Genomic DNA, 14,250 nt, shown 5'->3' with positions numbered 1-14,250 from the left:
TTCACTTTTACTTTTTTTGTAGTTTAAATTCCCGTCTGCATCTAGTTGATGAGCTTTAATCTAACTCACTGGCCCATGGACCCTCTAGACCGTGGATCCTTTAATCTAGTTGATGGGCTTTCACATACCGTCAATGCGTCAATGAACTAGTCAACGACACTCTACACCGACCTTGGACCGACTGATGACCCGATTTTGATGGATAGACGGATAATCGAACAGTCGAGTCTCCAAGCCACGATTTTATTAACCAGTTAATCAACCAACATAAACAATAGTTGGCCTCCAAAGACAGGCCAACTATCTTTTGGGAAAACTGATTGGGTTGTATTGGTAAGCACAAATTATCCCAAACCATTCCTGTCAAAGATAGAGCCATCTCGGGTGCAGGATACAAATGCGGGATGTGAGAGAGCATTCAAATACTCACACACATCCCCTGTTAATTCAGCATTTTGAATCCCACATTTGACAATGTTTTCCAGTCACATAAAGGTATTACCCCTAAAGTCCTAGAAGCGGCCAACTCAGTCACACTGAACTTTTCTAGAATTTAGATGACCTGCAGGCTGATTTGACTATCTAGCTTTTAGACTTGCCGGTCTGGACCTCTCATGGAAAAGAGGATTTGAAATTTTCAAGAACCATAACATGGGTGTTTGGTTCAAAGATTTTTCAGGCACAAAATAAAACTCCAATCCGATATTTTGTCCAACATCCAAAATAAACTTCAAGATTCTAAACTGTCCAAAATCCAAAAATGACATTTAATATCTTAATTTGGAGAGACTGAGGGAGTAAAATAGCCAAAATACCTATAAACATCCAACAGCTCAAAGCCTCAAATATTCAAATTCCAGTCTATAATTTACTATAAGCTGTATGCTGATATGCACGGATCATATCTTAACCTACCCCCAAAAAGTTACTGAGGAAGATTCTGATATCAAGATGGTATAGCAACTTCATCTTTTCCATAGATACGCTGAAGTTCACGGGTAGCAGCTTGATATGATGCTGAAAAGGCAAAAAGATAGATTGTATGAGAGAAATTTTCACCAAATCAATAAAAGTACATGGTTAGGATTGTTTGTGTTAAACAGGTCACAGAAAAAATCATCTAAAATACTGCATCACCTTTCCAGCTGCGGAAATTCTTCTGATTGATATGAGACCCTGTCACATTTTGAATGGCATCAAACAGCATCTCCTGAGGAGTGTTCTTCAGCTCTTGAACTACTGCATAGATGGTCTTTCCATTGTCAAAGTAGATGTGATTATTGGGATGTTTGGTCTTGGCACCAGCATGACGCTCAAACTCATAAGCATTAAGAGACTGCATGATACAATCCAACTCACCAACTAGGTTATGAATCTCAGATAGCAAATTCATTAATTTCTTAAAGATAGCTGAATATAACAAGAGTTCTTTACCTTTGAGTGATTGCAGTCATCACAGGAACATAGATACCCAGTCCCTTTTATAATTCCTTTGAGGCTTTTCTGCAAAAGGTAATATATAACAAGTCAAAACAAGGAAAAATGAGTACAGAAATTTGCATCCTCTGTCAAAAGAATCTGAATAATTGACGGATACATAAACTTACATCACGTGACCAGGTAACATACTTCACAGGAACACCATCAAACATACCAGTTGATAACAAACTCTTGACATTTGAAGGGAAGTTGTTTGGAGGAGCTTTCTTAGCAGTCTTTGGCTCTTTAGTTTTGGGAACATCAGTTCTAGGATCAACTTTCAGAGCATCATCTACAGTTGGATCCATAATGGACTCAACTGGATCTTTCAGAGCAGACTCATCCGATGCTTGAGCTGTGCTCTGATTACTTATTAACAAATCATAGCTGCTGATAATCCCACCAGAGGGATTTGTCTCAGGTTCATCATGGAAACCTCCAAAAGATATGGTGTTGCTTTCAGTCTTATTGTAATTGTGACTCATAGATAGGTTGCTATCTCCTTTATCATAGGGAGGACCCATTGGCAAAACATTCGAATCAGCCTTGTCATAAGTCGGACCTATTGATATAAAATTATCAGTCTGCTTATTATAGGTGGGAGCCATTGAGATGAAATTCTCGTTTGCTTTACTATATGCACCCATAGAAATAGAAATAAAATTATCATGGCCTTTGTTGTAGGAGTTACCTAATGATATGAAACTGCTATCTCCCTTCTCATATGATTGACCCATTGATATAAAACTGCCATCCTCCTTGTCAAAGGGCTGACCCATTGATAAACTATTGTTGCCCTTGCTATAGTTATGAGCCATCGATATGAAATTGCCATCTCCCTTACCAAAGGCATGACCCATTGAAATGAAATTATCATCTGCCTTATTAAAGGAAGGCCCTATTGAGATGGAATTCTCTTCACCATTATTATAAGTTGGACCCAATGATATGGTGTTTTCATCACTCTTGTTATATGCTGTACCCATTGAAATTGTATTATTGTCTCCCCTACTGTAGGGGTGCCCCATAGATGCAGACACGACATTATCGGAGTCCCTAACTTCATTGACTTTAACTTTTCTGATTCCACCAAAATTGAGACAGGATGAGGGATCTTCGATGGTGTGAGATATTGACAAACCCATTGACGGATCATTCCCATATTCATTCTCAAATCCCTTTCTTCCCAAATTTCCACTTCCAACCGATTGAATGTTCCTGTCAACTAGGTTGAATGTCCGTACTGGCTCAGATCCAAAAAGGCGGTCAGTGAATTGCCCTGGAACTGACTGAAACCCTGAAGTGTTATCCCATGGGGAAACAGCCAAATGTGGAATTCCAGAAACTGGCCTGCCATTAACAGCCTCGACTGCTTGCTTCTTGTTGTTGAACAGTTCTGGTCCATTCACATCCATAAACCACGGGTGACCACGCTTTGATTCCATTCTGGAAGAATTATCATAAGCCATCTCTCCTTCAGTTAGACAGTTAGCATCTCTCGGAATCCAAAAACTTTTGGGTTGGAAAGACTGCCAAAGCAAAATACTTTTAGAAGATTAGGTCATAGTTTTCAAGAAAATAAACACACAATTTTTCCGGAGCTTATATTTACAAATAATTTTGACTGAGCCCACCTGAGGTGCTCTCCTAGACAACCAAATGACCTTAATATTCACATCTCATTGGATTTCCCCAAATGGAAATCTGTCCAAATTAGTTATGTCCTAAAGCATTAAATCTTTACCTACTTTATTCAGAAATGACTTGGAAAGAAACCATTTTATGATGGAACATAAAAGAATTTGCGTTACAAAGCTCTATGCAATTCAAAATCTCAACGTACAAGTTCCTAATATGGATGATTATACACACTAAAATGGTCCAATAATTATGTAGGCTGTAACGCATTATGACATCTCTCACACATACACACTTCCCCCCGTTTGCATATGTAGTGTATAGGGAAGTAATTTATAATTATCAAACAATAATATAGACCGTAAAATCACAATATGTACATACATAGTATATAGGCCAGATATATAATTAAACAATATACAGAATATAAAATTTGAAAGATATCACAACATAGATCATTGATATGTGTGTATATATAATATATATTTAGGGTGTGTCATTAACCTTTATGCACAAATACGAGCATAAGCATATCCCTCTATGTATTTCCAACAGATAATTTTTGCAGTTAGATAGCAATTTCAAAGGAAAACACATTGACAACCTAACGGTATGTGCTACTGTTTTCAAGCTTTGTGGTATTGGGATCAAGTCTCCTCAACAACATAAAGATCTTTAACTGCAACAACGTCAGCCAAAAACAACCAGACTGGGTAATTTAACCGCAACAGGTACTTGGCATTAGATAATTTGACTGTCAGCCAGTTCTTCCAGTCTTGACCTACAACAAAAATAAGGGAAAATGGATTCTCCACAGACAGGACCATGGCAACTCAACAGTTCTTCCAGTTTTAATGTGTAGCATTCATAGGGGATTCCCAGATCAACACTCTGTGTTGATTCCCAAAGACAATGGAAATATGATTTTCCATATAAAATTTCTTGCCTTACAAGTCTAATTAAATAGGAAGTAACAGTCAAGACCCAACTGAGAACTCCCTTTTTCTATTATATTTTAGAGCCCAAACTCATTCCAGCACACCCCCAGCCCCATTTGCAGCCCACATTTGTTTCCATTTTCCCCTTAACTCTCAGCCCACCTAAGTTTAAAATCCTGGCTCTGCCTATCATATGTGTGAGGCCAAGGCATTGCATAGTTTAGTATAATTTAGTATCACCCACAAGGCCCAGCATAATTCTGTATCAAGGTAAATGATTTCTTTCCTTTTTTTTTTTTTTTTTTTCGAACTATTTTGGATCTAGGACCATCATCTTATTCCAATATGACAATAGATTTTATTTCATCTTATAATATTATTCAATAACTTTGTTTTGAACAATTACTATCAAATTTACTATCTTGAAAGCTGCTAAGTAACCAAGTGCTCTCCATTATTTATACATGATAATTCTTTCAATAATCTCTTTGTAGATTTAATATCTCAGCTAATCACTAAAAATCCTTATGTCTTTTACAGTCTGTAATAACCATTAACGTATACTAAAAAGGAAACAAGTAGTCATAGATAATGCATGCCTAGTTCTTTTTTCTCTCTCAAATGTGAATGTTGAGGCCCAAAATCACTGCTATAGCCATTAAGGATCTGCAAGGGAAAAACTATAAGACATAAATAATATGTCACTGGCTTTAGGTGTGTGTGTGTGGGTGTGCAAACACCTATCTGGGTTTTCACTACAATCATTCCTTGTTATCATCACCAAATTTAAGTCTTACCTGTCACTAACATACCCGCATTACCTTCACAGAAGAAGAAACTCCATTATGATCATGTAAACTGATTTTTACGAATGCAAATTAGCAATTACTAAAGCAAGATATAAAATTATAAATAAGCATCTGTCTATCTCATTGCCATAAGTCAAGCATTTCTAGATCGCATGCCATAAATCGGTCATAATTAAAGTAAACACAACAAAATAAAAACATGGCTTTCCATTTGACATATAACCAAAATACAATCCTCATCCTTTTCATTTAAAGAAACACTCATATTCTCAAACAAGTTAAACGAGATTGGGTTCGAATATCAAATTCAAAAATATCAACAATACACATAATTATTTATATTCTCTAAGAAGCAGCACACACAAACACCTATTTAAATCGCCGAAAAACAACAACTCTTTAACAAAAAACATATAGAGAACAGTAACAACCGCACACAGCAAAACAACCAAAATATCATAAACCCCAAAATATATATGCCAAAATCTCATTACGGCATTTGCATGCAAAAGCTTCAATCAGAGTTCCGAGTTTACCATTGTTAACAAAGGGATCACTGAGTCACCTCAGCACCACACACTGAACTCGCTCCCGCACAATCAAGCTCAGCTTCTCCCACACTCCAATCTCAAACTGGTACTCTCTCTCAAACCCAACAGACCTTATACGACGCCCTTTCGCCTATAAAATCCATTGATAACAACCAAGCTCAAACCATGCAAGCCCATACTCCAAGCTCAGAGCCTCTGCTCCATCAATCTGCACACTATAAAATAAAACCCCTAGAAATTGAGCTTCGATCACACAGAGTACTCAGTAAACAATACGGATAGAGAAAAATACACATAACTCAAAACGATCATACTGAATTTCCAAAAACCTATGCACACAATACACACATAAATAATTATATACAAGCACAATAAACCTAGCAATGGGGGCAAAAACTATAAATTAAGAAGAATGAGTGAGTGTTCGAGAAGATTACCTTCGCCGGAAACCGTCGCCGGCGAGATTTTCCAGCGCCGGAACACAAAATTTCCTTCTTTTTTTTTTTTTTTTTTGAGAGAGAGAGAGAAGGACTTTCTGTGAGTAAGATATGAGAAACTGAGCTCTGAGTTTTAAGTTTTAACAAAAGATTTAGTATGGAGCTCTGTACCATTATCATTTATGGTCCTTGAAATCATCACCGTACACGTGGACATTTGGTTCTTGATTGTCTTCCGCTTTTGCTTTGGAGGACGATCACCACCGTCTAAATGTTACCATATCTGGTCGCTGCGGATATGGGCACGTATTAAGGCGCAGCTTAACTGCACCAGGAGAGTAGCGTACGTGTCGTGTTCCTATAGGCTTTGGTACATGTGTCTATACCAATGTTCCCAAGTTGGAAATCTGATCTGCTGCGGGTAGTTTACGGTGAGCCTCAAGGAGAGCAAATTCATTGGTCAGCGACTCAGCTACAATAAGTTTTTTTTTTTTTTTGGTCAAGCGACAATAAGTTTCCTCACAAACCTTAACTACCATTCCATTCTATATGCCACTTGTATATAGAGAATCCAATTTATGATCAGTATGTATGAAATTAAATTGCATTCCACATCAGAGAAGGTTTAATTTAACCCGTTAATTACTTAACCCTCTCATTTTTTAAATTTGGATTGTATAATTGTTGGTGTTATAAGATTCGTACGAATGACAATATATTAAGGTATAAAATGAAATGTTCAAAAGTATAAATATGATATAAAAAATGGTATTGATGTTTAATTTCTTCAATTATAACTATAATTGTTAGTGTAACAAGGTACGTAGAATAATATATAAAGGTATATATTTTTCCTTAAAATACAAATTAAGGCCCCGTTTGGGATTGTTGTGGAGGACCCAAAAGCTGCTGTGGATGACAATTCTCAATCACCCACAGCAGTTTTGGTGTTTGGTAAAAAAATGAAAAAGTGATTTGCTCCACAATTCTCAACTCCCCACAGCAAAAATAGAAAGCAAGTTTGTTGGTGCTTTTGAAAGCCGCAGTGAATCACAGTAACAATGAAAATTTTATTTTACCCATAATACCCTCATTTTAGTAATTATAAATAGTTACAGCAGTTTTACATTACAATTTACCAAACACCTTCATGCTTTTTGTACTCACAATACTTCTGAAAATATAATTTACCAAACACGCAACTGCTTTACTTCACAGTTGACTTTACTTCACAGCTGCTTTACTTCACAGCCATTTTTTCTCACAGCAATCTCAAACTAAGCCTAAGACACCTAATGAAATGCCGAAAATGTACAAACATGCATATTTAACAAAAAAATATATAGATATATATATACAATAATGCTTTAAAACTAACTGATTAGTAAGTTAATACAAAACTAATTACCATGTTGGGCCCAATGCATAATGTAATATCAAAATCATAACCGTCTATTTTTTAAGCCCTACTTTAAAAATTATGCTTGTAAAAAATTTCTAAAATCGGAAGTCATTTAGCCATTTGATTATAATAACAACTATTTATATGCTTTTATGAAAAATACTGGTCATTTATTTATTTGATCTTAATTAGATGACTACATGATTTTTCATTTAGTTTATTTTTTACAATGATGATCTTTGAAGTAGAGCCTAAATTATTGATGGTTTGGATTATAAAATTAATTATGTGATGGGCCCAAAAACATAGTTAGTTTTAGAGCACTCCTATGTATATATATAGAAATATGATAAAATAAAGGTGTTGGTGCTTTAACTTATTCAACCAACTATAAAATTTTAAACATTACTAGAAATTTACTTTGAAGAGTGCAAATGTTAATATAACGAATTTTAAATAGTAACATTTGAAGGTACAAATATGATATAAGAGAGGTACACGTGTTTATTCTTCAATTAATTATAAAGTTTTTACATACTACTAGCCAAATCTAGTAGCGTGGGTTTAGAACAAAATAACGCATTTAAAGTGATTAGTTGTATATGTGAAATCGAGTTAAGTGAAGAGTGGTGATCCTCGTTTGTCACTTTGGTGAAGTCGAACAATAATTTTACTTTAAATAGTATAATTGTTAGTGTAACAATGTAATTGCTATAAAAAAAAAAAAGTGTAATAAGGTAATACATCAAGATACATAATGAAATGCCAAATATACAAATATGATGCAAGAATAATATTTGATGTTTCAAAAACTTTTACCAATTTTCACACGTATTAACCCATTTTTTACCTAAACATAACTACGAGGGAAGTCCTCAAGTACCGATTTATACATGTAACCTTGGACCTACAATAAGGTTCTCGAAGGACAAAAAATTATGATTAGGGTTCTAACTTCTAACTTATTCCTCAATCCATTTCTGGAATCAAGAGAACAGAACTGGCCATGCTTGAATGCAGTATACTGTATACCTGAATTTCACTTGTTTAAAAATATGGGCCAATCAGACCCAAAAAAATAAGAGATACGGGCCTAAATCAGCCCACAGCGTTTATGGGCCCAACTACAATGACAACCAAACTCGGCCTAACATACTTACATAGTCCAGTATCTAGACGGTGTTCAGCCCACAAGCAAAAATCTAGTTTGGTTGCTTCTTCTTCTTCAATTGGATTTTTTTTTATATTTAATTTAAAGCCTCACAATTTCTGCCGGACTTAAATGCCCCTATTTTTTTCGTTCTAATTGAATTTGAATAATTAACTAATTAAGAGAAATCTATATCGTATACGTGTGGACAATTGATAATTATTAATTGGTGGGACATTATTATAGATTCTTTTATCATCAATGATTCAAAATCATCCACGTACACATATACAAATAATTGAGGTTATCGAAAATTTTCAAATAATTGTTGTTAGAAAAGTTGTTAATTAATTGTAATAATGCATAATCTCATCAAACTATGAGTGGCTTCCAAGTAATTCATTCGAAATTTTGGTCGAGTCATTATCAAAAAGAGAAAATAAATGGTTGAGTCAATGAAATATGAATATATATCCAAAGATTCTAAATTTCTAACAAGCTAGCTAGCAAGCAGTCATATTCATACTTTCTAGCAATTACTTTGAATACGAAGTCCGCTATATGAATGTCATATGTGCAGGCAAATTAGTCATGACAAGTCATTTAAAATTAATGAAAATTACAGGAAATTTTATCTAAAGGAAAGGGTTAAGTAATTTGTTTGGGTTCAATGGTTTTGGATAAGATTAGGATGGGACTAAGAAATATAAGAAATCAATTTAAATATATATATATATATATAGTAATGATCACTCACTCACCATAAAGCATAAAGCGAGGAATTTCTCGTTCACCTAACCACCCGCTCACTAGCTTGTTCATGGCTGAGGTTGCCAACAAAGCAAGAATATATTAATTAACCTACTAAAGGACGCAATGGTGGTTTTTGGTTTTTTTTTTTTTTGGGGGGGGTGGGTGGGTTTATTTGTCAATATGATATCAGCACCACTAGCTGTCCACAAGAATCCAAACAAAGCCAATCCACATATGATAACGAAGAAATCTGTAACTAAGATAAACTAGCTAGCTCATGAGTGCATATGGTACAGAGAGTATTACAGATTAGAGCTGCACTTACAAAATTTATATATTAAATTTGTTCATCAAATACTATGTTTGTTAAATTTTGTTGATCAAGTATTAAATTAATTTTGTGAAAAATTATTCAATAACACTGCCGTGTGGCTGAATATTATTAATATTTTACTCTAAAAATATATATAAATTCATCATTTATCCGGTCATATTATAGTATTTAAATTCATTACACAATTTGACGGTGTTTTGATTATAAAAATTTTTTTTTTTAAATTTGTTATCATATTCCATACACATTGCATGTGTATAATTTATGTATGATGAACAAGTGATTATTTATATGTATATATATATATATACAAAAATGCTCTAAATCTAAATAGTTAGCAAATTAATACAAAACTAACCACTCTGTTGGGTTCACCGCACAATGTAATCTCAAAATCTGAACCATCCATTTTTTAGACCCTACTTCATAGATCATCTCTGCAAAAAATCTTCAAAATCAAAAATCATTTAGTAATTTGATTATAATAACAATTATTTTGAGATTACATTATGCGGTGAGCCCAACAGAGTGATTAGTTTTGTATTAATTTACTAACTAATTAGTTTTAAAGCATTTATATATATATATATATATATAAAAGGATGTGGGTATAACATGTACAAGAGTGTACGGATCATCAACCTTAATTTATATACAATTAGAGAAAGACTCTAACTATTACTTGGAATTAAAAATCTTCATAACTATGGGATTGGGACAGACTTAATCTGTTATATATGCAAAAGGAAGTTAGAAGAAGAATATTCTTATATATGAAACGCGGTATATATATATATATATAATATAGCTCATTATTCTTTGAATCTATCGTATTTAAAAAGAAGGAAAAAAACAGAAAATGTAATTAACACAGTACTGGAAGTCTGAGAAGGAAATTGCAGTTGACTGGCCGGCGGCCGGTGGTTACTTTTCTAGTAGTTGGTCTTTGTTAAAGTAGTGCACACCAACAAATTAATTAAAGTCTAGTTGAAATTTAAAAAATACCTTTTCATGTACAGACTAGACCATGTAGTACATGGAAAAGGAAATTAGTGTTTACAAATGGATTGGCACCATTTATTGGACTTGGCTGAAAGGTCATGGTCTTTAATTTCACAGAAACAATCTAAGCTAACAACCCCACAACAACTCCATAGTTGACTTTGTTGGCTTTACGAGGACTCTGATATAATAAGAGAAAAAGTTTGTTGTAGAAATCTGCAACTTGATATATATGTATCGTCTTTGACTCATGCATTTGGCTTTCAATTCACACAAACGAGTAATATTTAAGTAGTGGATGTTCATTCTTGAGTAATAAGCTCATGAGGATCGAGCATCCTAATCCAATATTATGTATGCAGTCCACGTCAGAAGGTGACGTGGGCGCATATATATAGTGATTTGCCCCCTGATTGCAAGACACGTAGAAGAGAACACCCTTTACACGGTACGCCAACCTTTACACAATTCTAGTAGTAGGGATCACTACAACCTCGACTCACCTTTGGATCAATTTCATTGCTTGACCCCTCTTTCTTTTTTTTTTTTTTCTTTTTTTTTCTTTCTTTTTGGTTAAGATGGAAATTTCTAACGAATACTCAAGTACTCGTCCGAACTTAACTTGTGTCCATGAGTTTTAAAAGTAAAACTTATGTCATTCATTAAATAAATAATTATTATCCATCAAAACAATATTTTAGAGAGTATATATAATCACGAACACACTACGTACACAGTATCAATCATTAGTAACAAGTAATAAGGTTAATGTAACTATGAAATTTTTCTTGTGTGCACAGTGCATTATGCTGGCCAAGCATATGACAGAGACTCCTGATGTAGTGATAGAGATCATTTACTTTGGTACCGAAGAACAGATCGAGTTAATAGAACTTATTCTTCCTCTACCCTTTTTTGGATTAAAACAGAAAAATAGACCCGCAATTCAGGGATCATCATACTTTGCTGATTCACCTGGACACGGAACTACTTTTTTTTTTAGCTTTTTTCATCCAGACATAACATGCATGAATCCATGTAACACATTTCTGTCACCGCAGAAGATTGAATAGTACCAATCCCCCACGTACTAAACATGGTCGGTGAAGTAGCTAGGATTATAGAAATCTTATTCATTTGTTTAATATTACGGTTAATTAGAAGTAGGTTCAATTTTTTAGGGTAATTCAGACTAAACTATATATGAATTTAGATTTGTACTTAAATCAAATATTTTAGGCTAAGATCCAAAAAATGAACTTTTTAAAAAAATTTTACTTATATTATCTCTTAAAATTAAGATAATTAATATGAATTAATTTAAAAAATTCTGAAAGATAATATCCGTTTAAATTATACAAATATATAAAAAAATGCATTAACCCAAAAAATGGATTGGTATATATATATATATATATATATATATTCGATCAGGTGTGTACCAATGAACATGCGCACCGGCCTGATCCGGCCACTCGGTTTCCACCGCCGATCACTTGGCCATGATGCTTCATTTCCCGAGTTTTGAGGGTAAATCCATATATTTTCATCTCATCCCTCTTAGGGTATAGAATTTAATGGACTTGGTCCGCCCAAAATTTTAAAGCTAAACCATAACATAAACGTCGACAAACCATCCATCGATTGGTACAATTGAAATGTACCCATTAATAATTTTTTTTCTTGCTTAATTATTTTCTATTTTGTGGGCTAATACATTTTTATTAGATTTATATAATTTAAATCTCACAATTAGTTTTAGGATATTATAATATGATAATATTATATTATTAAGATAATATAAAACTAGGATAATATTATGATATATAATATTATTTAACTATCATTAATTTAAGATAATATCTGACATTTTTTAAATTAAAAATATCTGGACAATATTTTTGGACCTTAGTAAAAAATCAAAAAGCATTAAAGTATTAGTGTAAGAGATAGGGAAAAAATTGGATCGGGCGTGTGAAGCACCCTAATTGATGTAGCTAGCTAGGATTATAGAAATCTGATTCATTTGTTTAATATTAATTAATTAGGGTGCTTTTCTCAGTACTTATATTAATTTATTAATTACTTCTTCAGCTGGCTTATCCAGGGTGCTTCCTCTTTCATACTATAATAGCAAAGATTGGACCAAAAGCTGAGTAAAAAAGTAAGAAAATGTGAGAATCTTCTAGAAGTTGAAGATTCCAGCTGGAAATAAAGATTGACTTGGCTTGCCACTGCAGACTGGTTCTGCTGCCTCTAATATTGCCTTAGCAATGAGTCATGCTAACGCACGTTGTTATATTAATACTTGGCTTCTTTCACACCAAACAAATCCAAGCATTAATTCTTCATCCTAGCTTAAACAACAATCCAAGCAAAAAACCCATTTGTATTTTTCCTTATCCACCAAGAAATTAAACAAGGACGATTTTAATTATTGTCATTCCAAAAAGTCAACCACAAATGCACGGAAGTCTCACTGACCAAGTAGTAACCTGGCCTATAAATACCAAACCCCCCTAAACCCCAATGTTCCATTCCTTTAATTTGTTCCTTCAAACACAACCCAATTTCACATCACCAAAAGCTAGCACACCCTTTTTGTCAAAGCTCCATTTCATGACCATGAAGAGAGGCATCACAGAACTGAGAGAGCTCGATCACAGCCTGACCATGGCCAACTGCTTGATGTTGCTGTCCCGCGGGACTAATGAGTACGAGTCCTTCTCCAACATGCAATCTCATAATCCGATCCGTGTATTCGAGTGCAAGACCTGTAATCGCCAGTTCCCTTCGTTCCAGGCACTTGGGGGTCACAGAGCGAGCCACAAGAAGCCAAGGATGACAGCATCAGGAGATGGGAATAGTACTAGTTCTGATCAGAGCCAGTCACCAAGCAAACCCAAGACGCACGAGTGCAACGTGTGTGGGCTTGAGTTTGCTATAGGACAGGCCTTGGGGGGTCACATGAGGAGGCACAGAACAGCCAACAACTTGAGTAGTAGTACTGATCATCTGATTAACGGTCATGATCAGTCTAATTCTTTTTTGAGTCTGAGTAGTCCTCCTCCTACACAAGTTGTGATGAAGAGAGCCAATAGCAGTAGAAGAGTTTTCAGTTTGGATCTCAACTTGACGCCTCTGGAGAATGATATGGAGATTCTTGGGCTCCGGAAAGCAGCAGCTCCGGCCTTGTCCATTGTTTTTTCTAATTAATTAAATTAGTTAAGTAATAATAGAGTTTAATTATTATTCATTTGTCATTGTAAAATGTAAATCACATACGGAGGGATTAATTAGATACCAATTATTCTCTTTTTTGTTATTATACACAGTACCCATTTGTATTTGTTCCTTATCTATATATAATTTATATGCAATAAGAGAGATCATATATGTTCATCATGAATATCATAGATCTAGTTATTATCCTTGTTTTGTTTAAATTGATTTTAATTATTTATTAATTATGTCGCCAAAAAAATAAAATATTATTGCAGTGCTTTTGTCTCGAGACTCGATTGATCAACATGTTTCCGGTGGCAATGAAATTAGCGTAGGGTGGCCGGCAACTCTGGAAAATAATAATAAATTAGGGTTTGACTTTACGTACCCACTAGACCAGAATGAATTGGAAAAATAATAAAATATATTCATTTATTCATTAATATAAAAAATGCTAGCTCATTTTCATTTAGTAATATATAGCTAGTAAGTAGCATCACTACTTCAATATTTTTTTGTTTTGTTTGGGATA

The 14,250-nt window shown here is 34.2% G+C and overlaps 2 protein-coding genes across 5 annotated transcripts; one reads left to right on the top strand and one right to left on the bottom strand.

Annotated features, from left to right (window-relative positions):
• Positions 1-744: 744 nt before the first annotated feature.
• On the bottom strand, positions 745-5,944 carry LOC147290070 (N-lysine methyltransferase). 4 transcript variants are annotated; one of them, XM_086238470.1, is made up of 7 exons: positions 5,853-5,944; positions 5,401-5,630; positions 4,853-4,876; positions 1,608-3,008; positions 1,435-1,503; positions 1,138-1,336; positions 745-1,017 (listed from the first exon to the last, which is right to left on the bottom strand). In XM_086238470.1, exons 4-7 carry the CDS (start codon positions 2,946-2,948, stop codon positions 947-949), a joined length of 1,680 nt encoding a protein of 559 aa, XP_086094596.1. In that variant the 5' UTR covers positions 2,949-3,008; positions 4,853-4,876; positions 5,401-5,630; positions 5,853-5,944; the 3' UTR covers positions 745-946. The 4 variants fall into 4 exon arrangements, with proteins under 4 accessions (XP_086094596.1, XP_086094598.1, XP_086094595.1 ...); XM_086238472.1 differs by lacking the exon at positions 4,853-4,876 and having other exon boundaries at positions 1,608-2,041; positions 2,171-3,008; XM_086238469.1 differs by lacking the exon at positions 4,853-4,876.
• Positions 5,945-13,036: 7,092 nt separating this feature from the next.
• LOC147290069 (zinc finger protein ZAT11-like) lies at positions 13,037-13,902 on the top strand. The gene has a single exon (XM_086237138.1). The coding sequence runs from the start codon at positions 13,113-13,115 to the stop codon at positions 13,707-13,709; it is 597 nt and encodes a 198-aa protein (XP_086093264.1). The 5' UTR covers positions 13,037-13,112; the 3' UTR covers positions 13,710-13,902.
• The last annotated feature ends 348 nt before the right edge of the window (positions 13,903-14,250 follow it).

This window comes from Dryas octopetala, chromosome 3 (genome assembly GCF_963921425.1).
Source record: "Dryas octopetala chromosome 3, drDryOcto1.1, whole genome shotgun sequence".
In the NCBI taxonomy this organism is placed as follows: Eukaryota; Viridiplantae; Streptophyta; class Magnoliopsida; order Rosales; family Rosaceae; genus Dryas; species Dryas octopetala.
This window is presented reverse-complemented; position numbering and strand designations above follow the sequence as displayed.